We start from the raw sequence: 24,820 nt of genomic DNA, 5'->3' as shown, positions 1-24,820 counted from the left end.
TTTGTTTTGGTCAACCAAGATGGAGTGATTAATTTTGTTGCAATGAATGGAGTGTAGATGGAGAGAGGAAAGAGGAATGCAGAACTGCAGGACTTGTGCATCAGTGTGGTCAGACAGCACGTGATAAGTTTTGCGCGCCCAAATCCACAGTGATTCACCTACACCCTATTCAGGGAATACCTAGTTGATGACTGTTGGATTACTGTCAAATCTCTGATGCTGCTGCGGGTCCTGTGGGTCTCTGTATTCAGAGGAGCATCTTCTCAAACCTGTCTTTTTGGGGATTTTTTTTGGATTGCTCCTGCTATTTTAGTGCCATTTGTTTTCAAAAGCCTTCTTTTTACCAATATCTGCAGTAGCCAACTTTGCTGAGACTGAGGCCGAGGGTCTGAGACCGAAGATGAGTGTGACCAAGGAAGAGGTGGAGAGGTTCCTGGACAGGAATCCAGATTTCGCTGAAGTGTACTTTGACAAGAAGCTCAAACCCGGGACCATCGCAGCCCTGATGGGCCGACCGGAGTCGACCGTAGACTTTGAAACTTTCAAGGAAATGAGCCAGGTGGAGGAAGGCGAGGTCCTGTGGGACCTCGTGCGAGACATGCAGGAGAACGTCAACATGGAGAAAGTGGTCTTCAAGATCCTGAAGAGGATCTGCATCCTCATCCAAGCTGACCGCTGCAGTCTCTTCATGTACCGGCAGCGAAATGGCATCCCTGAACTCGCCACCAGGCTGTTCAATGTCAGCAGCACCGCAGAGCTGAATGACTGTCTGGTCCAGCCCGACTCAGAAATCGTTTACCCCCTGGATATGGGGATTGTGGGCCATGTTGCTCAAACCAAGAAAAGCATCAACGTCCAAGATGTGTCTGAGGTAAGGTATTTGTACTCATTCCCTAGGATTCTGTGGCCAATGGTGTTGTCCCCATCCTCTTAGTACTTGAATTTGAGAATATGATCATGTCTGAAGTCATTCTTGTTTCCCTCATATGAAAGTGTATTTAATGCCTTTTTATGATGCACTGGTAACCTATGATAGGTGAAAGTGGCCATTACCCAAATAAGCTGTAAGAAAGTCACGAGCATTGCAGTAACGTGAGCGCTTGTCTAAGATTCAATTTATGTATATACAGCAGTCTCCTATTAATCCCATTCTGTTCTCAAGAATAAATTATCTATACAATTACTAAATAGATAATTAATCAATTAACTAATTAACAATCAATTAACTGTAATTCCCCTCTATTTAATAATTCAGTAGGTACAGCAAATCATAAGCACCTGATGGATTACATATGAGAATTAGCAGACTCATTATATGGACACAAATAAAACGGGTAAGAATTGATCAATATGTAAATCTATTACTATTAGTAGATGTAATACCAATCCCAAAAATATCTGATATAATATATACAAATATACCATGCATCCTCATACATAGCTTTTCCCTAATTTACAAGATATTGTTTGCCAAGATAGATTCATCTTGAATAGATAGAAATAATGTAAAAAAAAAATAAAGTAATGCTTTCGGCACCTTGAAAATGTTGTTGCAGTTGAGAAAGAAAGCTTAAAATCCAAACATATAAATACATTTTATGAAATTCCAGATGTTAGTTTGTCTATATTATTTAGACAAATTCTTAATATGATTTGAATATACATGGAATTATGATGACACCCATAGTGTTACAAAGATGAAAATCCCATTTAAATAATTCCATTGATGTGTGTCGCATTACCCTAACAAGGTAAGGGGGATTTGCATTGAAAATGGGTCAGCAAGTGAACAAATGGAGAAAGATCTCCAACATATGTGATCCTCATAATTTACGCTTACATAATACAATCTCCTTTTTAACAGAATTTGTCAATTTTTTCCTTGTATTGAAATGATCCAGGTACCAGGAAATTTATATCCAGACACATACCAAGGTATTACAGAGAAATTATTAGAGAAATTATTATAGATTACATTTATATGGTTTTCAATGTGGTTTGCTATCACTTAAGGCCTGGTTAGTTTCTACACACTTAAAGTTAATCAATGCTGAAAGGTATGGTTTATGCAGAGAGTTTTAAGTTTTAATTGATTTAGCTGCACTGTTTTGGCATTCAGGCATTACCTTACAGGATTTATTAGTGTTCATGTATTCACTTTCACAATGTTGGAGGATCAATGTTTTCTCTGGAGGAAATGCAGCACATACATACGCAGCCAGCTAACAGCACTTCTGAGGACTGTTTTGGAGGAAGTGGGAGACCTCAGCATCTCATGCACAGGACTGCACAGGACCACTTAGCTAAGCAGTGTGGTGGAAAGCTTTGACAAAGTCTGTGCAATGACCTGCGCAGATGCACTGATCCTTTGGTTATCTGGATTGTAAGACACCAGACATGCGGCATGAAGTGAGTCACGCAGATAATTTAGAGATCAGTACATCTGTGTGGCAGTTCTCCAGATGATGTCAGCATGTAGGACGGGCTTCAGGCCTGGAACCTGAAACTTAAGTTTGAGACATGCTCTTGGGGTATGTATGAATGTGTCTCTCCATGTTGGCCTTACAAGTCATTTTGCATAAGAATGTGCACCAAATAACCAAAGATTACTACTTGTAATAATAATAATAATAATAGTAATAAATACAGCCTCAAGTGGCGATTACGGGGTCCAAGCACATCAGTGGAACATTGAATGGGTGATGGCTGCCATTGAGTCATCAGCTTGTCCATGAAGACTTTCTCAGGACCCTTGACCAAGATGCTTTATACAAAAACTTTATTAGGGAATTGGTTTAGGAGATATGGCAATTTCTTTGCTATAGTGCCACCCATTCATTGATTTACACCAAACTTGATCACCTTAAGCCTATTGTCCTATAGATAACAGTTCTCATGTAAATGTGACATGTAATGTAAATGTTAAATAGGTCAATATTTTGCCATTATGAAACACATGTATTATATGCAAGAATGTTTGCCATTAGAAGAACCAAAATGATTGTTGCCATCTCAGGTCAGTGAAAGTTGACCTGAGTATAGGTGTCAGGGTCAATTAATGTTGATCTGGGTGTAGCTGTCTGGAATGTAGCAAAGTGTGTTTTTTGAGTGGTTGTAGTTTAGAGTGATGGAAAGAGAGTCTACCATGTAATTGTAATACAGATTGCTATTTGACACATCAAAAACAATCCTGCAAAGTTTCATGATGATAGGTCATAATTAAGTCCGTTTAATTGCTGCTGAAATTTGATTGGCTGGTGGGGGTCAGTTTAAGGGCCATGAATTTAATAAAACACACTGAATAAAACAAGATATGCTGATCTTTTAAATGAAATTGTCACATTTAAATGAAAATAAAATGTAGTCGCATTTTCAAACGAATAAGTTATTTAAATAAAAATAAACTAGTCTACTGGGATTTCTAATACCACTGAACAATCTCAGATAAATGGCGCCATCTGCTGTTGTTAATGTATAATGACATTAAAAAGTCTAGTCATCCCGTGCAAGACAACCCCACTTTTCAGTCCTTGAAGTAGAATTTAAAAACCCTGTCTTTCATTCAGGCTAATATGGAAAGTCCAAGTGTTTCTTCAACACTATTTAGTGTATTAGTTGTGGCAGTAGGTCAAAAGGTGCAGGAGATGTGCCTATTTTAAGTACTACAAACTGATTGTATCTTAGCAGCCATGCCATTTGAACCATGCTGAACTATGTGTTCATTTTCCAGTTAGGACCTGATATGTCATGATGTAATGACCTACAAAAAATTGGGCGCAATATCTGCTTTTCTTTGTGTGTTCTGTGCCTTGTGATGTCCATTAGAACAAAATGTCATTAAAAACTAAGTACATGGACACATGGGTGTTTAAACCTGTTTTTCAGTATAGCACCCTAAAGTGGCCAAATTTCACTAAACTTGGTATGTTCCACCCAGGCCTCATGGTAAGCATGTGTAAAGGAGTTTTATGCCAATGAACAAAAGCATTGCAGAGGTATGGCCACTCTTCATTTATGGCACCTTCAAGGGTGAATTTGTGGGTACACTGCAGCCATATTGTTCAACCTGGCAACTATCCTTTAACAACTGTTAAAGACAATGGTCCAAAAACATAATACACAAAGCTTGAGGAAGAGATGGTTCAATATGTTTTTGACAAAATCAAAGATGGATGAAACACAAAATTGCTGACGCAGAGGTTTGATAGGCTTGAGTCTAATGGCCTGGAGATGAGGGATCTCAAGTTTGGTGATGATTGGACATTGCATTCAGGAGTTATTGCTCATTATATAAATAGAGACCACACCCACCAAATTCATTGTCTTACTGCGGCCACATCTTTTAACATAGCAACTTTCTTTGCACAATGTTTAAAGATCTTGGTCTGAAGATGCTGTGTACCAAATTTCATTCAAACTGGACAAACCGTCTAGGAGGACACAGATTTTAAGGGTTTTACAAAGTTCAAAATGGCCGAAAATCTAATATGGCACATCGTTTTGTTTAGCTGGATCCAGGGAATCAGGGGAAAACAGAATCTTGATGCTAGCCCAAACGGTTCAAGAGTTATAGCCCAAAACTATGGCTCGCTATAGCGCCACCATCTGGCCAATCGGGGTATATTTTTTTTATCTGAGTAGTGGGTGAGGGATGTCATGAACATTTGATGCAGAAAGAAACTGGTGAGTGAGTTTTTAATAGTTGTGGATGGGACAGGTTTGTCTAGGCTTTATTTCATTGGGATTGTCTGAGAATAATAACATGACAGGAGGTTGGTCAAGATATAGCAACGACTTTAAAGGTAAGGAATAACATGACATTATTTTTGTTCAAATTCAGCCAAACCCACCTTTAACATGCCTTCTTAGATTAGCCCAGGAGTATTTCCCCAAACTTTCCCTTAAGATGATTTGGCAGGTTTGACTGAAGTAACGGGTTAGTAATTTCTGCAAATAGTGGCTCACCACTGCTTTTCTACTTCTCTGCAAAGCTGCAGAGTGAGTTCACCATTCAGTCAGTGTAGAAACTGTGTGTGCAAACACAATGCTTTGGTCTGTGTAGGGCACTGGTAATTGATTCTCTTCTTCCAAAGACTAATGTGATGTGTAGGGTTTGTGTCTGTCCCTGGGAATGTAGAAGTGTTTTCTTTCCTTCTCCAGAATACCCACTTCAGCCCATTTGTTGACAAGTTGACAGGCTACGCAACCAAGTGCATCTTGGCAATGCCCATAATGAACGGGAAAGATGTGGTCGCCGTGATCATGGCAGTCAATAAGACCTATGGGCCTCACTTCACATCTGAAGAGGAGGACGTGAGTGTTACCTGCTGTGTGTCATCCTGTACTCACAAACACTGCCTGCGCATGCTTACTCTAGGGCCAATTTCCTCAGATTCTGAGACCATGGCTGACCCTAGAACTCCTTTAGCAATACACTATTCCTGGCTCCACCCCTTGGATTTATTTATAGAAAAATTAACAGAGCTTAGAAACAAGTCAGAGAATGGAAATTTCCATATCCTACATTATTGCAAGGAGCAAAGAAAAGTCCTTTTTCTCACATGTTCCATGACTTTCACGTTTACAATACTGTGTAACAATATAAATTGTTCAAAGTATCTACCATGTCTTTTTTTAAGTGTGGGTGTCCTGAGTTTATTGGCTAAATTAAAAGTTTGTACTGTAGATTGCATTAATTCAGTAACACTTCATACTGTGCAACCATTGTTTCACTAGACTAGTTCATTATATCAGACAGGTGGCTTGCCAGATAAGTAGAAAACAATAAACATGGATTTTTAAAATAAGCATTTGATTCCTTTCTAACTTTTGATTATGGGTATACAACAGCAATTGTTACTTTTACTATTAAATGTATGATTTTACATAAATATAAGAATGAAACCTGTATTTCCTGAATTGGAAAGCTGTAACTGATGGAGATTTGTGGCTGGCATTTTCATTATAGCAAATACTGCCACATCAAAGGTTTACAACTGGTTATGGCAAAACAGAATGTATGGAATTACAGCTTCAGAGGAGTGTTTGAAATTTGCTCCATGGATACAAACCTGTTAAATCCAGTGTATATAGCGTATCTGCTAAATGCCAATAATGTAATGTAATATAATGTAATCTCTTCTTCCCATTAGTGATTCAGTTGCTGTCCACTTTGTATTGACATCCAAGAATTCTGAATAAAAAAATAGAACTATTTCAATATCCTATAGATGTTGTTGTAAATGCCCACCTGTGGAGATAAATTCCATATTCTGTGCACAGTCCTCTAATATATATCATTTGTTTTTCTTTTGTCACACAGATTTTTATAAAGTATCTAAGCTTTGCTACATTAAACCTGAAGATTTACCACCTGAGTTACCTGCACAACTGTGAGACCCGTCGAGGACAGGCAAGTAAAACAGTGATGACATTGACATTTACTACAGCAGGTCTTGGGTTTAATTTTAAAGCTTTCTGTCTGATATGCTTTGGAGTAGATCCTGTTGTGGGCAGCCAACAAGGTGTTTGAGGAGCTTACAGACATCGAACGCCAGTTTCACAAGGCCTTGTACACCGTACGCGCATACCTGAACTGTGACAGGTACTCCGTGGGTCTTCTGGACATGACCAAGGAGAAGGTCTGTCTGAGTTAAAGAGCACTGCATCACAAGTGGTACTTCATTCATGCCATGCTGAACTCACTTACACTCTTTTCATCCACTACAGTGACATCCTTACCAGTCAGTCAATGCCATCAAATTATTATGCATAATTTGGATCAAATCAAGCACAAACCATCAATTAGTTAATTTCATTCAATTTCACCAACTCAAGATGGAACAGTATGTCAAAACAATCTATCTGTAAGCTTCTTTTCTGCATAAGTAAAGAAAATGAGTGAGTAGCCTGCAATAACCACCCAAGAAGATCCTGGTTAAACAAAGGCCCTTTAGCATCATTTTTAGTGACAAACTGGTTAAAACAGTTGGGGAGGGATTCCTGTGGTACATGCAACGAATCTATTTATCTTACTGAATATATGAGAAATTAGATTTGTTGCATGTAAGATAGCAATCCTTTCCCAACTGTTTTAACTGGTTTGTCCCTAAGTGAGTTTTTTTACATTTGCAGTTAAAGACTAAACAGTTAAAGACTAAAGACTAAAAAAGTAACATTCAAAAAGCAGTGTGACCATCAAAACAAATATGAAACTCTTGATAGGACCTGTGGAGAGAACACACGCCAGTGAAGGGTGGCAGGGTGACAAATCCATTTCAAAAGACTGCTTTATATTCTGTGCTACCATGAATCCCAGTCCTGCCTGTGTGATGACTCCTCTGTGTGTTGTGTCCCCACAGGAATTTTATGACGTCTGGCCTGTGCTTCTGGGGGAGCAGCCTCCTTACACAGGCCCTGTCACTCCAGATGGAAGGGTGAGTTCAGTTTTGCTACCATTATCCCAGTGTGCCAGATGCACTCACCCAGCCCAGTCTCACCCACAATATCTACAGTTTTACATCCTATACACATTCCAGTGTATGACCCTTTTTAAAAATTACCACTCTTTGCTTTATGTCCACTATGCAGAAGAGAAAATGTATGAAAATATGTTCAATTAATTTGTAATAGCAGAGAAGAGATTGTTTACTCAATGTAGCCACCTTGCCACCCTCTGTTAGAGGAGGGACCCTTGAGTTCCGTTAATTTGCAAAGCTGCATAATTCTCTCAACGAGGGCAGCAATCACAGTTTATTAGGTTTACCCGTAATACTACAGCACAGCTAGGTAGCAAACAATCGTGGAAGCAGCCATACAATACACAAGACATACAAACAAATCACAAAAATCCAGGATACTGCAATTTTTATAGTAACATGCAACATTCACAAAAACCAGCACACCATGCAAAAACATACATGCACCACATTGGAGAAATGAGTATACCATAACGTTAGCATGACTTTGTACACAACTCATTCTGTGGAACACGTTCTGTAATTACATATCCCTTAAATAACCTTATACTGCAAACACATGCCAACTCCAGATATTTATTTACATAATTTATGTGAATATTATCTGAACAGTTACCTAGTGCTTAAAATATGTAGAGTGTCAGTACACTGGTGTATTTGCAAGTGAAAGTGTGACATATTATTTGTTTAGTATGTTAAGTTCCTGCTAATGGTGGACATTGTGATAGGAAACTGACTTGATGTTGAATTTTATTTCAGGAGATTATCTTCTACAAAGTTATTGACTATATTTTACATGGAAAAGAAGACATCAAAGTAATCCCGTAGGTTATTTTTATAACTCTTTTTATATAATACCCTTTTCTAGAACTCTCAGTAGGTTTATGTTCATGTATATGCCATGATTGGAATTATCTCCAGTAATGTATGGGAAAACATATTTCTAAGATTTGCTGTTACATTGTTAGCATTACTTTTACAAACTACAATTATTCTCTAAATCTGTGACCACAGTGTTCAGTTAAATATAAATGTTAACCATATACCATGAAATCTATGTCTTGTGATCGCATTGCACTTTTTCTTGTTTTGTGACAGAAACCCAACTCCAGATCACTGGGCCTTATCCAGTGGACTGCCCACATATGTTGCTGAAACTGGCTTTGTAAGATTCTCTCCCCATTGACAATTACAGTTTTAGTTGATTGGTAGACAATTAGATCAATAGCATGACATAAAATTTGATTTTCCACAATCAATATGTTACAGAAATAATAACATTTAACTTTTTGTTTTGACATTGACAATGGACTTGAGATGAGGCGTTGTACTTCTGTATTTTTATCTTTTATCTGGTTATGCTTGGAGAAAAAAAATGTATATAAATTTTAATTTAGAACTAATATATATTAGTAATAGATATATATATATATTAGAACTAATATATATATATATATATATATATATATATATATATATATATATATATATATTTGGAACTAATATATATATATATATATATATATATATATATATATATATATATATATATATATATATATATATATATAACTAAATATAAACTTGGATAAAATAATTTGTCTCTGCTATTGCAGATCTGCAATCTCATTAATGCACCGGCAGAGGAGATGTTTAAGTTTCAGGTAAAAATATTTATAATCAATGAAGGAAAAATGTCATATCATATTTTCACTTGTGACTTGTGATAAATGATGTTCTTATGTCTCTTTCAACACTGCAAAATTGGTCTTAATTTGAATACACTTTACAAACCACCCTTATTGAATGTGTGTGGTGACGCATGATATTTATCTGATTTTTGTCTGACTGTGAGACAGGCAGAGCCCCTGGATGACAGCGGCTGGACCATCAAGAATGTGCTCTCCATGCCCATTGTAAACAAAAAGGAGGAGATTGTAGGCGTGGCAACATTCTACAACAGGAAGGATGGCAAGCCATTTGATGACCTGGATGAACAACTCATGGAAGTATGTGCTGGCCAAGATATTCATTTTGATGTTTACTGCATCTCAATAAAATGCAGTAATATGAAAAAAAAAATTGTGCTATTAGTGATTGTGAGGTTATTGCTTTTGTTAAAGAAAAATATATTCATGTGGTATCCTCAAAACATATTCACCTCAAATGTAACCTCCATACCTGTTGGGCATGCCACCTGCAGTATGCCCTCTTATCAAGCCTAGTAGCCATTAACTTTAAAACCTGGGGACCACCTAGCTGTTTATTCAGCTTATTCCCCTCTTGTCTTCTCAGTCTCTGACCCAATTCCTCGGCTGGTCGGCACTGAACACGGACACTTATGATAAAATGAACAAGCTGGAGAACAGGAAAGACATCGCCCAGGACATGGTTTTGTACCACATAAAATGTCGCAATGATGAGATCCAGGACATCCTGGTGGGTTGTGTGGAACAGCTCTATGTAAACCCGAAACACAGTCTTATAAAAAGCTTAATTGCAGAACTTTTCTCCTCTCTAAATCTAGTCTGCATTATACCATATGATTATTTCCACGATATAATTCTGTGTGTTCAGCATTTCATGTGGTGATGTCATTTTGCAGAAAACACAGGAATATTTTGGGAAAGAGCCTGGAGAATGTGAGGAGGAGGAACTTTCACAAATCCTGGTATTGTACTCTACGTCTTTATTTGTATAATTTATTTGATTTGTTTTAATTACATCATTTATAGTAGTACTTGCCAGTTGAGTAGTAAGAGAAAATCATCCATCAACTCATAATTGCTATTGGCACGGAAAAATATCCATATTAGTGCATTATAGTGCAGATCATGCTATTTTAAAAAGCAGCAAAGGGCAGCAGTGTAGTATAGTGGTTAAGGAGCAGGACTCGTAACCAAAAGGTTGCCAGTTTGATCCCCACTGCAACACTGCTGCTGTACCCTTGGGCAAGGTACCTAACCCACAATTGCCTCAGTAAATATCCAGCTGTATAAATGGATAACATTGTTGGAGAACTGTAACCTATGTAGATTGCTTTGGATAAAAGAGTCTGCCAAAATGAATAAATATAAATGTAGCAAAGGTATACATGTTTAGTTATGCATGAACACATATGATGTGTACTTTTGCAGAAAAAAGAACTACCTGGGCCCACGAAGTTTGAGATCTATGAGTTCCATTTCTCAGACTTTGACTGCACTGAGCTGGACCTGGTGCGGTGTGGCATTCAGATGTATTATGAGGTCGGAGTGGTCAAGAAGTTCCAGATCCCACAGCAGGTGGTCCATTTCTGCTGCAAACTATTAGGCATTTTATTCAAACATCTCTATATTGTCCTATTGCCCGTATTAATATGTACTGGAGAGCATTCTGAACTCATGTGGCACTAGTGCTCCCCTGACCTGGGGCACTCCCTTCTGGGGAAGTTGTGAGTGACAGGTTTTTTGTCTTCTGCCCACACTGAATGTGCAAAAACATTGCTTGAAAGACACAATCCCCTAAAAGTTCACCTCAAATCAATGCATTACATGCAATGATAAATCAGACGTGTGTGTTCATGACACATTCTGAATTCACAATGGTTGCTTCACTATTACGAGACATTCTCAAAGTGTGTAACAGGTAGAACTCATATTTTTTTATTCAGACCAGATGATGCTAAATTCTGTAAATGTCTTTGCATTTTTCATGCAATACCAATATAATAGTCAATTATTTGTGCGAAGAAACTTAGTTATTTAGAATGCAACAGTAAAATTAGATTTAAATACTAATTGAGTTTTAAATGCATGCCCCATTTGTATAATATTCAGGGGGCTATGCTCAATGGTGGAATTACATGTTGAGATAGGGTACTGACTTGACTTGATGGACATTCCAACTTTTTTTGCTGTATTGTTGGGTATTTTTTTTTTTATCTATCATTCCCTGTAGCGCCACCAACAGGCCAAATTTCAGAGTACATTTTTGCTTATAACTTTTGAATCATTTGTCCTAGAGTTGTGATCCTTACTTTCCCTGAATCCTTGGGTCACAATGAATTGAATAGACTGTACTCTCATACACTGTATTGGATTCTCGAAAAAAAATCATATTTTGAATTTTTCAAAAAACCTACTTTTGCGAACTAGTCCTAGGCTGTGGATCCTACCACTACCAAATTTGGTACGTATCATCTACAGAGGGTTCTGACCAAAAGTTATTTGAAGACTTTTGCTAGGGCAAACGATATGGCCGCTGTCGTCCAATGAAATTCCATGCTGAAGACACCAAAGCAGGAAGCGAGTCATATCTCAGCAGTGCTTTGTTGGAATGATGGCAAATTTGGTACACTTTGTTGATATTAGGAATACTGGGTATGCACCAGTTTCATGAAGTTTGGCCACTTCGGGGTGCTATTCCATTAAAAATCATTAAAATACCCATTACTCTGGCAGAAAAGCAGATATCTCAACTAAATTTCTTGTGCTTCATCAAAGTTAAGGATCCTATCTGGGAACTTATGAAACCTGCAAATCAGCCATTTTGTGTTTCATCCATCTTTGATTTTGTCAAAAACACATTTAACCACCTCCTCCTAGAGTTATGGCACAATGAGGTTTTTACAGTTGTTAAAGGATAGCTGCCAGGTTGAACAATGTGGCCGCAGTGTACCCACAAATTCACCCGTGAAGTCGCCATAAAGGGAGAGTGGCCATATCTCTGCAGTGCTTTTGTTCATTGGCATAAAGGTCGATACACATGCTTACAATTAGGCATGGGTGCCACACAGCAAGTTTAGTGAAATTTGGCCACTTTGGGGTGCTATACTGAAAAACATGTTTAAACACCCATGTGTCCATATACTTAGTTTTTAATGACATTTTGTTCTAATGGACATCACAAGGCACAGACCACACAAAAGCAGATATTGCGACCAATTTTTTGTAGGTCATTAAAAAAATCATTTACATCCCCATTACTCTGGCACAAAAGCAGAGATTTCAGCTAAATTTCTTGTGCTTAAAGTTAAGGATCCTAACTGGGAACTTATGAAACCTCTGTGTCAGCCATTTTGTTTTAACCATCTTTGATTTTGTCAAAATCACATTTAACCATCTCCTCCTAGACTTATGGCACAATGAGGTTTTGTGTGTTACCTCTTTGGACCATCCTTTTGCAGGAGATTGTGGTAAATTAGAGCATACCTTGGGTTTTTACTGATAGTAAACAAACATCTCATGATTTTGTCCTGGGATTTCAAGTCTCCTTCAAATTCCATAAACAGCACACTGAAAGTGGTGTTTGATTGAGAGTCTAGATAAAGGTATGGGTCTGCGTTGTTTATACAAAATGATATGATTACCATTTTCATATCTTTCATATATATTTTTTATATCTATGTAACTGAGTCGACTTAGTCATATTCAGCAACTGATCATTCTCTCTCCAATTCAAGGTTTTGGTCCGATTCATGTACTCAGTCAGTAAAGGGTACAGGAAGATCACCTACCACAACTGGCGCCATGGTTTCAATGTTGGACAAACCATGTTCACATTATTAACGGTATGAGTAACACACATCTATTTGTGATGTATCTTAATTGACAACAATAGCCTCGAACTCCAGAGGATTGTTTTCTCCTTTATTCAAGCCAATGCTTGTGAAAAAGATGCACTCCTGCAATTTTATAACATGAAGTGTAACTGGCTGTGTTGCATGCAGTGATTTAAGAAAAACAAAAAGTAAATCTGAGCAGTGAGGCTGACCTCCTGTCTTCCCTAGCTGGCTGCTTACCAGCTTCTTCTGAGAGTTTAGTGTAGAGCATTTGTGAATGGACTTTGCCTCTTTGATCTGAATCTGCTCCATTTGGAAGACAGCTCCACCAGATAATTAGTATAATGCTGCCACAATTTGATTCACTGATTGATTGGTTTAGACATGTCATAATTTCCATGCACGTGTTGTTGTTTTGGTGGGAATCAGACTGGCAGGTTGAAGCGATATTACACTGATCTGGAAGTCATGGCAATGATCACTGCTGGCTTTCTGCATGACATTGACCACAGAGGCACCAATAACCTCTACCAGGTGAAGTGAGTATACCTTGGAAATCAATCTTCGCTTAATAGTCCTCTCAAGAGCAGTTCAAACGTCAGTGCTTGTCATTGTAATAGCTGTGGTTCAGTAGTCTTAAAATGTCCTAGTGAATAGAATAGAATAGAATAGACTTTATTGTCATTGCACGGTGGGGGTGCAACGAAATTGTGGGTGGTCTGCAACAGCAGCGCACTGAGGAACATTTATGTACACACAGTACAAATAAGGCACGCGACATAGGAGAAAAAAAATATACAAAATATACAATAAAATACAATAAATACAGTAAAATACAAATTTACAAATTTAAAAAAAGAAGACACATTGTAAATGAAAAGAAATATAAAGAAAAACTTGTGCGTTAATATGGCCTTTTTTAAAAACTACTTAAAGTACACAGTGGAATTGCACAGTTGTATTGAGGTAGAGGGTTGGGGGGGGGTGTCAGTGTTTGTTTGCAGTCCGTAGGGCCCAGGGGAAGAAGCTATTTGTTAGTCTGGTGGTGTGGGACTTGATTGACCTGAAGCGCCGTCCGGAGGGCAACAGGTCAAACAGGTGATAGGCGGGATGTGAGGAGTCTCCTGTGATGGCCTTAATTTTACTGAGGCAGCGGGATCTGGATATGTCGTCCAAGGTGGGCAGAGGGCAGCCGATAATTTTTTGGGCGGTGTTAATAACCCTCCGCACAGCCTTCCTGTCCTCAGCTGTGGAGCCTGCGTACCACACCCCCAGAGAGTATGTTAATATGCTCTCCACAAAGGAGTGATAGAAGGCCAGCAGCAGCTTCTTGTCCAGGTTGTTCTTCCTGAGGACACGCAGGAAGTGCAGCCGCTGCTGAGCCTCCTTCACTAAGGCCTTGGTGTTGGGTGTCCAGGAGAGGTCTGCAGAGATGTGGGTGCCCAGAAACCTGAAGGTAGTGACAGTTTCCACCCGTTCTCCATTTATGAGGAGAGGGGTGTGGACTTGTCTGTGTTTCCTGAAGTCCATGATAAGTTCTTTTGTTTTGAGGACGTTCAGTGACAGGTTATTTTCTGAGCACCACACAGACAGTTTCTCTATCTCAGCCCTGTATGCCGTCTCATCCCCATCGGAGATGAGCCCAACCACGGTGGTGTCGTCCGCAAACTTAATGATGGCGTTGGTTGGGTGGGACGGAGCGCAGTCGTGAGTGTACAGGGCGTACAGTAGGGGGCTCAGCACGCAGCCCTGAGGAGAACCAGTGCTGAGTGTGAGCGTGGAGGAGAGGTGGGGGCCAAGTCTGACAGATTGTGGGCGGTTTGTGAGAAAGTGTTTGATCCAGGTGCAGGTGGGGAGGGGGATCCGCAGTTTGAACAGTTTTGCGACTAATATGTCCGGGATGATTGTGTTAAACGCTGAGCTGTAATCCACAAAGAGCATCCTCACATAGCTCTTCTGGTTCTCCAGATGACTCTGTGAAGTGTTATGGCGATGGCGTCCTCTGTAGATCGGTTCACTCTATAAGCGAACTGGTGGGGGTCGAAGGAGGGAGGGAGGCAGTCTCTGATGTGCTGAGAGACTAGCCGCTCAAAACACTTCATGACTACACACGTGAGGGCTATGGGTCTGTAGTCACTGAGACTGTCTATGGCAGGTCTTTTGGGAATGGGGATGATGGTGGCGGCCTTCAGACATGAAAGGACGGTGGCATGCGTCAGGGAGAGGTTGAACAGCTTGGTGAGGATCCCTGCCAGCTGGTCTGCGCATGCCTTGACCACAGTCCCCGGGATGCCGTCAGGTCCAGCAGCTTTCCTGGGGTTCACTGCTCTCAGTGTCCTTCTCACCTCATGCTCCTGGAGAGAGAGAGGGGGGGTGCTGGAGTTGTGGGGAGGCAGTAAGTGCAGGTGTGTGGTGGTCTCAAAGCGGGCAAAGAAGCTGTTCAGCTCCTCTGCCAGCGTGCTGCTGCTGCCGGTGGTCGTTGGGCTCTGGCCTTTGTAGTTGGTTATGGCCTGGATGCCCCTCCACATCTGCCGAGGGTTGTTGTCCATGAGGTAGCCCTCCATCTTCCTCCTGTAGACCTCCTTGGCATGTTGGATGCCTCTTCTCAGGTTGGCTCTGGTAACGCTGTGCAGTGAGCTGTCTCCTGTCCTGAAGGCAGAGTTACGAGCTCTGATCAGAGTCTGGACTTCATTCGTCATCCAGGGTTTCCTGTTTGGAAAAACCCGGATGCGTTTGTCCACTGTGACATTTTCTACGCAGCTCTTAATGTAGAAAAGCACAGTCTCTGTGTATGCCTCTAGGTCCTGCTGTTCAAAGATGCTCCATTCTGTACAAGGAAAACAGTCCTGTAGCTGAGAGAGAGCATTTTCAGGCCAGGTTCTGATGGTTTGTGTGCTCGGTTTTGTTTGTTTTCGGAGGGGAGTGTAGGCCGGAATGAGGAGCAGAGAGAGATGGTCGGATTGTCCTAGGTGGGGGAGGGGCATCGCTCTGTAAGCATGCTTAATGTTGGTGTAGACACGATCAAGTGTATTTTCTCCCCTAGTAGAACACTTGACATGCTGGTGGAGTTTGGGGAGCACAGTCTTTAAGCATGCTTGGTTGAAATCCCCGGCGATTATGTGGACGCCGTCGGGATGAGTCCTCTGTTGTTTGTTGAGGATGTGTTGAAGGTGTCCGAGCGCCGTGCTAACGTTAGCATCCGGCGGGATATAGACAGCGGTAACGATGACTACCGTTAGCTCCCGCGGCAGATGGAACGGTCTGCACTGGACAGACATGGCCTCTAGGTCCGGTGAGCAGTGGCTGTCTATTATTTTGCTGTTAGAACACCAGCCCTCAAGCACGTAAGCACGTGTTCTGGTCGTGGCGATGGATGGTCCGTCCTGCTAGCTCTACCGTAGCGTCGGGGATTTGCGAGTGCAGCCAGGATTCCATCACAATCAACAGACAACAATCACGGATGAGGCCGTTGTAGGCTATCTGTGACTGTAACTCATCCATTTTGTTTGCGAGGGATCTGGCGTTTGTGAGGAAAATAGATGGTAGGTTTGTGCGGTTGCTTCCTTAGTTGAGCTAGCAGTCCAGCTCTGCATCCCCGCTTTTGCTTCCTCTCTCTGCGCCGCCTCCGTCGCCTGCTGGGCCCGGCAACGATCCACGGAGCTCCCGGCGGTCTAGCTAACTCCAGCGGGATGTTATAAGTCCGTGTGAAGGTACTTGTGACTTCAGTGTTAAGCTGAAGTCCAATGCCTATCAATTCCTGGCGACTGTAGGTTAAGTTTCCGTGGCAAAACAAGATAAGCAACGAGTAAAAACACAAAAGAGTGTGCTGAAGTAGAGAGCCTTGAGCCGCTGTGTCCGTACGCGCCGCATCATCGTGTCACATAAGATTAATTTCGCATGTGGGGTATGTCCACATCAAAAAACCATACTTCCACATTTAAAAAGAAAAACTTGACTAATTTTCATTGCCTCAGGCACATTCAGAAGACATTAGAGGGCCTGCCCTACATGCACTAATGGACACCTCACTATTTGAAATAGGTTTTAATAACACAGTTACAAAAATGCTCTGTCTGCAGTATATTGTTTGTCTGTGTTTATCTGGCAGATCTCAGAACCCCCTTGCGAAGCTTCATGGGTCCTCCATCCTTGAAAGGCACCACTTAGAATTTGGCAAGTTTTTGCTGTCTGATGAGGTGAGTAGTCTCTCCACTTCATTCTGCCATCAATTTACATCTACTATAAATTACTCTGTTGCCCCAAAAACCAATTTTACACACAGACCTGCGAAATATGAATCTATGGTATCTAACGGTGCTTCTCATCTAACCAGCTGCTCTTGTTTTCCAGTCATTAAATATTTACCAAAACCTCAACAGAAGGCAAACAGATCATGTGTTTCACCTTATGGATATCGCCATAATCTCAACCGACCTGGCCCTGTACTTCAAGTGAGTGATGTCAGAGTAACAGTTCTGGTTTTTCATGATTTTGCTGTTTTCCTAGGTGCACCAGAAAACAATTTGCAGTTTGCTCTTTATTGGTGGTCAAATGTTTTGATTGAACAATGGAGGAATTACATAAAGAATTTTCTATTTAATTTTGTGAGTAGCTTGAGCAGTAAAGGTATTAATTGGGGCCACAGTCATTCTTTAGTTGCCCATTTAAGGTACAATATGATCATTTATATTTGTTTTCATTGTCTTTTTTAGAAAGAGGACGATGTTCCAGAAAATAGTGGACCTGTCTGAGACCTATGAGGACAAGCAGAAGTGGGTGGAATTCATGTCACTGGAGACAACAAGGAAGGAGATTGTGATGTAAGTGAGAATGCAAAATAGGTTTTCACAATGGGTAGTAAAAGAACAAATGTTATTGTTACATTGGAATATGCAGTCAGCTCTATCAAAAACAATCTGAAGATATCAACATTTCAGTGAACACCAAGGAGGTTTATTAGAAAGATAAGGGCATTAAACCTAAAGCCTTAATGCTGTATTCTCTCCTTGAAAACATGTTCCATGTGAAAGTGGGTGATTTTTGGAAACCTCTTCCTGAGCAAATATGGAAAACAGCCTGCAGTTACTATCTTGGCCTTTCTCCTGTGCTCACAGGGCAATGATGATGACCGCTTGTGACCTGTCAGCCATCACCAAACCCTGGGAGGTACAGAGCAAGGTGAGACAGTCATTTCCACCTCTCATGGAAACCACTTATCACATGCCTGCATTTTGAGGTGGGTGGTTCTAGAATTCTAGAAAACTAGATTATGAAACTTGCATGACCGCACTGCTCCTCCCAAGGTGGCGCTGTCTGTGGCTGCAGAGTTCTGGGAACAAGGTGACCTGGAGAGAACGGTGCTGCAGCAGCAACCCATTGTGAGTGCTCGTGCCCATTGTCCCCTTTCAGATCATGTAACTACCAGTGGGTTCATTCTGGAGACACTCTGGAGAAGAAAAGAGGCTGATGTAACAACCACTTTATGTGACATCTCTTGAGTATGCACATGTGTGTGCAAGCAGGAAAGCCAAGAGTTCGTGATGAACTTGCTCCCCATTCTATCGTAGCTAGCTATTCAGAGAGTGGCGTGTAGTTTGGTCTACTTAACACTCAAATTGTTATGATGTGTGTGTGTCTATAGCCGTTTTTGCACATGAACTCCGGACAAATATCTGGAGAATCGGGTCCGGAAATTGGAAGGAATTGCCCTTTCACACATCTCTCTGTCACAACAGGAGATTGTACGTGACAGGCGCGTTCTCACACATTGGAAATATTCCGGTTGGTTTAGGCGCGAGGCGGTGCCTGGGTAGAGCGTGCAGGGGACAGGACATGATGCAAAAAGTACGCTGCAGAAATCGCAGTGGCTGTAATCGAAACCGCCTACTGCATACTGTATGCTATTTTTCAGTGTAGTACCCAGTATGCGACCATTAATGACTACATTCGTAGTATGTTACATTGTCGCGTGAAATCATTGTGAGTTTAGAAACGTCCAGATTTACATTTCCTCGTGGTATTTTCCAGTTAGACGCCACCTGCATTCTCACGAGTGAAAAGTATTGACGAGTTCACAAAAAGTATTCTAGAGTTGAAGCATTTTCAGGTGTTTTCTTTTCAATGTCTTACCTTTCGGTGGTACGGGCACATTATGTGGCAGGAGAGGAGAAGGCGAACACAGCTATTGTACTTTTGGGTAGCCTATAAAAAAAATATCACACATAGTCATCCAAATGGTGCTACCGGTACACATAATTTATTATTAATTATTAGGGGTGCAGTGGATCACAAAACTCACGGTTCGGATCGTATCATGGTTTGTGAGTCACGGATCGGATCATATTTCGGATCAGCGAAAAAAGGACACAAATACAACTTTGCTTTCCATTCATTACTTAAAGAACACTTAAAGCAAGGAACTTTTGCCCAAAATATTCAATACTCAATTGTTGAGCGCTTGCTCTGCTGTTCTTAGGCTGTATCCGAAATCGCTCCCTATTCACTATAGTGCATATACACTATATGGAGAAAAGTATTTGGCCACACCTGTTTTTCAGGGTTTGGGTTAGGCCCCTTATCTCCAATGAAGGGCAATCTTAATGCTTCAGCATACCAAGACATTTTGGACAATGCTATGCTTCCAACTTTGTGGCAACAGTTTGGGGAAGGCCCTTTTCTATTCCAACATGACTGTGCCCCAGTGCACAAAGGAAGGACTATAAAGACATGTGTGGCGAGTACAAAAGGGGGGGAATTTACAAGTATGACCAGGGAGGTACCAACTACGCCACCCTGGGACTACTACCCAGGGAAATATACACCGGGGTCGACACCAGTTCAACCAATCCTAGGAGGACATGCTAGACACACACGTCTCTGTCCTCTATCAGTGAGCGAACTTGTTTCCAAAATACAACACACTTTTATTTGTTCGTGCTACGGTACAAGTTAAAATTTTACTTTATTAAAAGAGTACATTAAAATGCCAATGTGGAGAGGGCCTCGGTCAGCCACGGGGAGGCAGACTACAGTAGTGTGTATCCAGAAGTGAAATACTCACGAGAAAAAAAACAGGTGTACCTTCTGTGAACTCCAGTGCAACCTATAAGCAAACCATGCAGTGACGGGACCTCACCACCGAGTGCCTAGCCTCCCCCCCAGGAGAACCTCAGCACCTACTCAAAGGAAAGAAACAAAAACCAAATCAAGAACAAACCCAACATAATACAACTCAAACAGAAACTCCAAAAAAGACCAATCAGCTCACAGCTCCGTGTTTGCTGGAGTTGCCATTTCATAAGGTCAAGAATGTTGTGGGGGGGGGGGGTACACACAAAGTCCGACCCAGCTAACCAAGGTAATTATCGTTACCCCTTTTTTTCTTTAGGTGCCGACAGTTGCGATCACCAGTACCGAAATACTAGCTGCGCCGATGAAAGAGTTCTCCCCCCCACGCACTCGCTGCGACACGGAGGAGACGAGCTGCCGAACACACCAGCCCAATTGGGCTTAACCAATAAGCACAACAAACACAAAACGACCCCACAGGCACATATACGAAAATGGGGAAAAATCATACGAACAAACGCAAACAAAACAATACACCAACCAACCCACAAAGGCAGTTTGCTTAAAGGACACAGTCTAATAGCAACGAACACTAAAAACAAGGGCAATATTCAGGGCATGAAAACTAACGAAGGGCAAAGCAGCAGTGGCAGTCTTCCTGTTAAGACAACAACATCACTTACACAGGAGGTAAAAACGGGAGGCGCCAAACAACTCATGGTACTGCTGCTCTAACGGCTACCTGTTGAACCAATCATAAAATTGAAATTTTACCTGCCCGATGGGCTTAGCTGCTCCTATGGAGAGAGGCAATGAACCGGGGTGGGAAAAGGAGAACAGCCACCGCAAAACTCTTCAACCCAGGATACCAGCAACGACCTGTTGAGTGCAGTATATTGGTTACCGTGGAAGTAATGGAAGCCTGCCCACAACACCCGATCGACAAACGCACGTCAAGTCAGGAACCTACCTCAGATCAGGAATATTATGGCACATGGACACCAAAGGGATGCAGAGGAGCAGTTCAGCTCCGTGCATCTTACCTGGCCTATATATATACCTGCCTTGTGTGGCAAGTTAATTGTTTGCATGGCTAACTTCCGCAGCAGCATAGCAGGAGGCGTGATCGCAAACAAGCACTACGGTTGCTGCAATGGTCATTCCATTCTACCGGTTACACATGGTTTGATGAGTTCAGTGTGGAAGAACTTGACTGGCCCGCACAGAGCCCTGACCTCAACCCCATCGAGCACCTTTGGGATGAACTGGTACGGAGATTGCGAGCCAGGCCTTGTCGTCCAACATCAGTGCCTGACCTCATAAATGCTCTACAGAATGCATGGTCACAAACTCCCACAGAAACACTCCAAAATCTTGTGGAAAGCCTTCCAAGAGGAGTGGAAGCTGTTATAGCTGCAAAAGGGGGTCCAACTCCATAGTAAAGTATATGTATTTCAATACAATGTCATTACAGTCCCTGTTGGTGTAATGGTCAGGCGTCCGAATACTTTTGTCCATATAGTGTATATACATTTTACACTTGATCATTGGACTTAACTGCCAGCTAGCTAGCTAACGTTAGTTTCAACTAATTTGAAGAGATGAAGCTGGGTGCTAGTACTTTATGTTAACTAGTGATAGCCAGATAGGTAGCGGTATTAGCTAGCAGGTTAATGTAAGTTGCAACTAGCTAGTCACGTAGCTAGCTAGCTGGCACAGTTAGACACAAATATGTTCATACAAATGTTTGAATAAACCTGCAAACATAAAACTATATCCGGAAAATTATTAATTTATTGTAAGACTGTGAGTGAGTGAACAAGTGAGCGATTTGGGAAGCACCCTTCGCAATGCTTCTGCTAAGTAAGGTTGCTGGTTTTTAAAATGGCGCTTGTATCTTTTCACTGCATCTCTGTCTCGTGTCCAGTCTGACTGATTCGGCTTATGTGAGCAAGTACGCGAAGATGTGTCACACCTCTCCTTTGCCACTTCCAGCCCATGATGGACAGGAACAAAGCAGCAGAACTTCCCAAGCTCCAGTGCGGTTTCATTGACTTTGTCTGCACTTTTGTCTACAAGGTACTGCCTGTTGTGTCACTTTATGATTTGTGCTCCAGATCACAGTAGAAATGGTTTTGTGATCCATTGAAAAAAAAATTTTAAAGATAAGTGAGGAGCAGTCAACATAAGGAAATTTTGGCACAAAGGTCACAGACTCCCACTCACGAAGATTACCTACTACTGCTGTCATGTTCCTCTGATTTGCAGGAGTTCTCTCGGTTCCACCCTGAAATCCAGCCTATGCTGGAAGGTATTCTGAACAACAAGAAGGAGTGGAAAGCCAGGCAGGATGAGTACGAGGCCAAGCTGAAGGCCATCGAGGATGAGAAGGCTGCAAAGGCTTCCATGGCTTCTAGACAAGGTCAATAGCTCCCCCACCCCTTCATCTGCCCATACTAATGTCTGCTGCATTTACACACACACACACACACACACACACAAAACCTCACCTGTGCATGTTCTACCTCTGTCTGCCTTTGTCTTCCTGCCCACACTTTATTCTTGCCTACTCCTATCTATCCTGCCTCATATCTTGCTGTTTTGCTGAGTAGCACATAGTCTCAGTCGAGTACCTCAAAGTCATGGTCCTGCAGTCTGTTCTTAGCTGGAACTTCAAATTAAAATCACACAACTTCACATCTCTTCAGTCTTCAAATGAACTAGCTTGAATTCCTACTGCTCGGACAAGGACATTTTATGTCCTGAATGAACTAGCTTTACACAAGTATTGCTCTAGGAAGGAGATTATGGTTCATGTCCTGAAAAGTATGCATTATATTTTGTCCATTCCTTGTTATGTAGGTGCCAATGGGCCCAGTGGAGGCTCAACATCCAAGACGTGTGCGATTATCTAGGCAGCCGGAATTTTTGGAGTATTTAAATGGGAATACTACACAGCCACTCACCCCAACAGCAGTTCTGAAGAAAAGCGAGAGTGTGCTGGGAGCCACACATTCAAGACCACCCAGACAGTCCTACAGTACACTGGGAATTACTGGACATTTTAGAGTACCTTTTCCTGCCTCAGCGAGGAGGAGATCATTCCTCCCATATCTGTCTCTTGCCCATGCCCATCTATTTCATCATTTCACACTTCATTCAATGCCTTTTCATTCCTTTAGTGTCTCTGATAACCCATCACTTTCCCCTGAGGGTTTTGTGCTCCAAAAACTGTTTTTAACAAAGTGTTACAATTGCTTGCTTATAATTTTATAGCCTGAGTGTTCTGCTGGATCATTTCATTTCATTAATCACTGGTAATACATTTTGCATTGCAGGGTTCACAATGTCTGTGTGTGTCTGTGAGACTTACAGGGATAGAGTGAGTTGTAGAACTACCCTCTGCTGACTGTTTCACTTAGCTACTAACCAGGATTATTAGGCGCAGTGTACTGGGCATCCATGTAAACAAATGTAAGGGGTGTAGACTGTGTTATGTATTTAACGAGATGTTACGTGCAAGCAAGCAAGCGAGCAAGTTTCGAACGTGGGTTCTCACTGCTCACTGCCAACCCCTTACGGCCAGTGTTGTTGCCAGTTGAGCTAAAGGCAAATTGCACCTAGTCTGTTGGCAACAACACTAGTTAGCCAGGTCTCAGGGAGTGACGTAACCGCTGCAACTGCTTGGCTACTTGCTATCCGCTACCCCACAGGCTTTACGCAGGGCTCACATGAGCTACTCACTTCAGCTCTGCCACACAAACACAACCCAAAGTGTCTTTGTACTGTATGTGTAAGTGTATTTTCATGTGTTCACGTATGTTTTTATCCCTAGAAAGTACCATGATCAGGAAATAAGTTATAGTCTTGTAATGGTTAGGAGATACAGAAGCTGTCTCTTAGTTGTAGGAATTTTTTTTCAGAATCTATAATCCATGAGCATTCACAGCAACAATATCCTCGTGGGTCTGAACATACGTGTTGTGAAAGACCTTGTAAGCATTCTTAAAGACCCCATTTAAAAAGGTATAATATCAAATTAGTCACTCCAGAGCAATGATTCAACTTTGCTGATTACTATTTGACCTGTAAACTCTTTTCAAATACAGTTCAGTAGTTCAGTAGAAGAGAGGGAGTTCATTCTTAGGAGGACAAAATGGTGACTTTATCAAAGAACGTACCTGAGTTTGTATGAAAGTGCTTGGAGATCCCATGATCCTGTAAGCTCATGAAACAAAAAATGCTGTATTGATGCCAGTGGTGAATTACTTTCAGAGAGACATGACACCTTTTAATAGAAACTTGTAACACAAGATCATCCAGGAATTGTGCATAAAACATGGTTTTGTAAGGTGTTCTTACAGCTTATGACACTGTATATAGGAAAGCATCCCCTACAAATATATTTGTATTACTTGACCATCAAATGTCCAGGCACTGACATCTCAAATATAAAGAGCTCTATAACATACTCGAATACAGCTGTAAGATTGCACACTGAATGTGGTAGGTTCTCTGGTAAAACTCAGACTTAAAGTGCATTAATAATTTTGTGTAAGTTCTTAGCTATTAATGACAACCTAATTCTGATTATAGGTTTTTAAAATTATTTTAGTATTTCAGCTTATGTTTCTGCTTGTTTTCTTTTTTAGTTTTTGGAAACCAAATGATTCAAATGATTCTGTCCTTAAAAGGGTACCATGTGTCACATTCAATTTCAATATCAAACCAT

The 24,820-nt window shown here is 41.2% G+C and overlaps 1 protein-coding gene across 1 annotated transcript; it reads left to right on the top strand.

The window, feature by feature from the left end:
- Positions 1–400: 400 nt before the first annotated feature.
- Positions 401–23,003, top strand: LOC118776519 (rod cGMP-specific 3',5'-cyclic phosphodiesterase subunit beta-like). The gene is made up of 22 exons (XM_036526880.1): positions 401–871; positions 5,161–5,313; positions 6,323–6,412; positions 6,501–6,641; positions 7,362–7,436; positions 8,238–8,302; positions 8,577–8,643; positions 9,095–9,142; positions 9,338–9,487; positions 9,774–9,917; positions 10,084–10,149; positions 10,616–10,762; positions 12,922–13,029; positions 13,450–13,559; positions 17,129–17,216; positions 17,371–17,471; positions 17,733–17,840; positions 18,135–18,198; positions 18,324–18,398; positions 22,084–22,167; positions 22,357–22,510; positions 22,951–23,003. Exons 1-22 carry the CDS (start codon positions 401–403, stop codon positions 23,001–23,003), a joined length of 2,562 nt encoding a protein of 853 aa, XP_036382773.1.
- The last annotated feature ends 1,817 nt before the right edge of the window (positions 23,004–24,820 follow it).

This window comes from Megalops cyprinoides, chromosome 4 (assembly GCF_013368585.1).
Source record: "Megalops cyprinoides isolate fMegCyp1 chromosome 4, fMegCyp1.pri, whole genome shotgun sequence".
NCBI lineage: Eukaryota > Metazoa > Chordata > Actinopteri > Elopiformes > Megalopidae > Megalops > Megalops cyprinoides.
The sequence above is the reverse complement of the archived record's forward strand: the minus strand, read 5'-3'. Positions and strand labels throughout refer to the sequence as shown.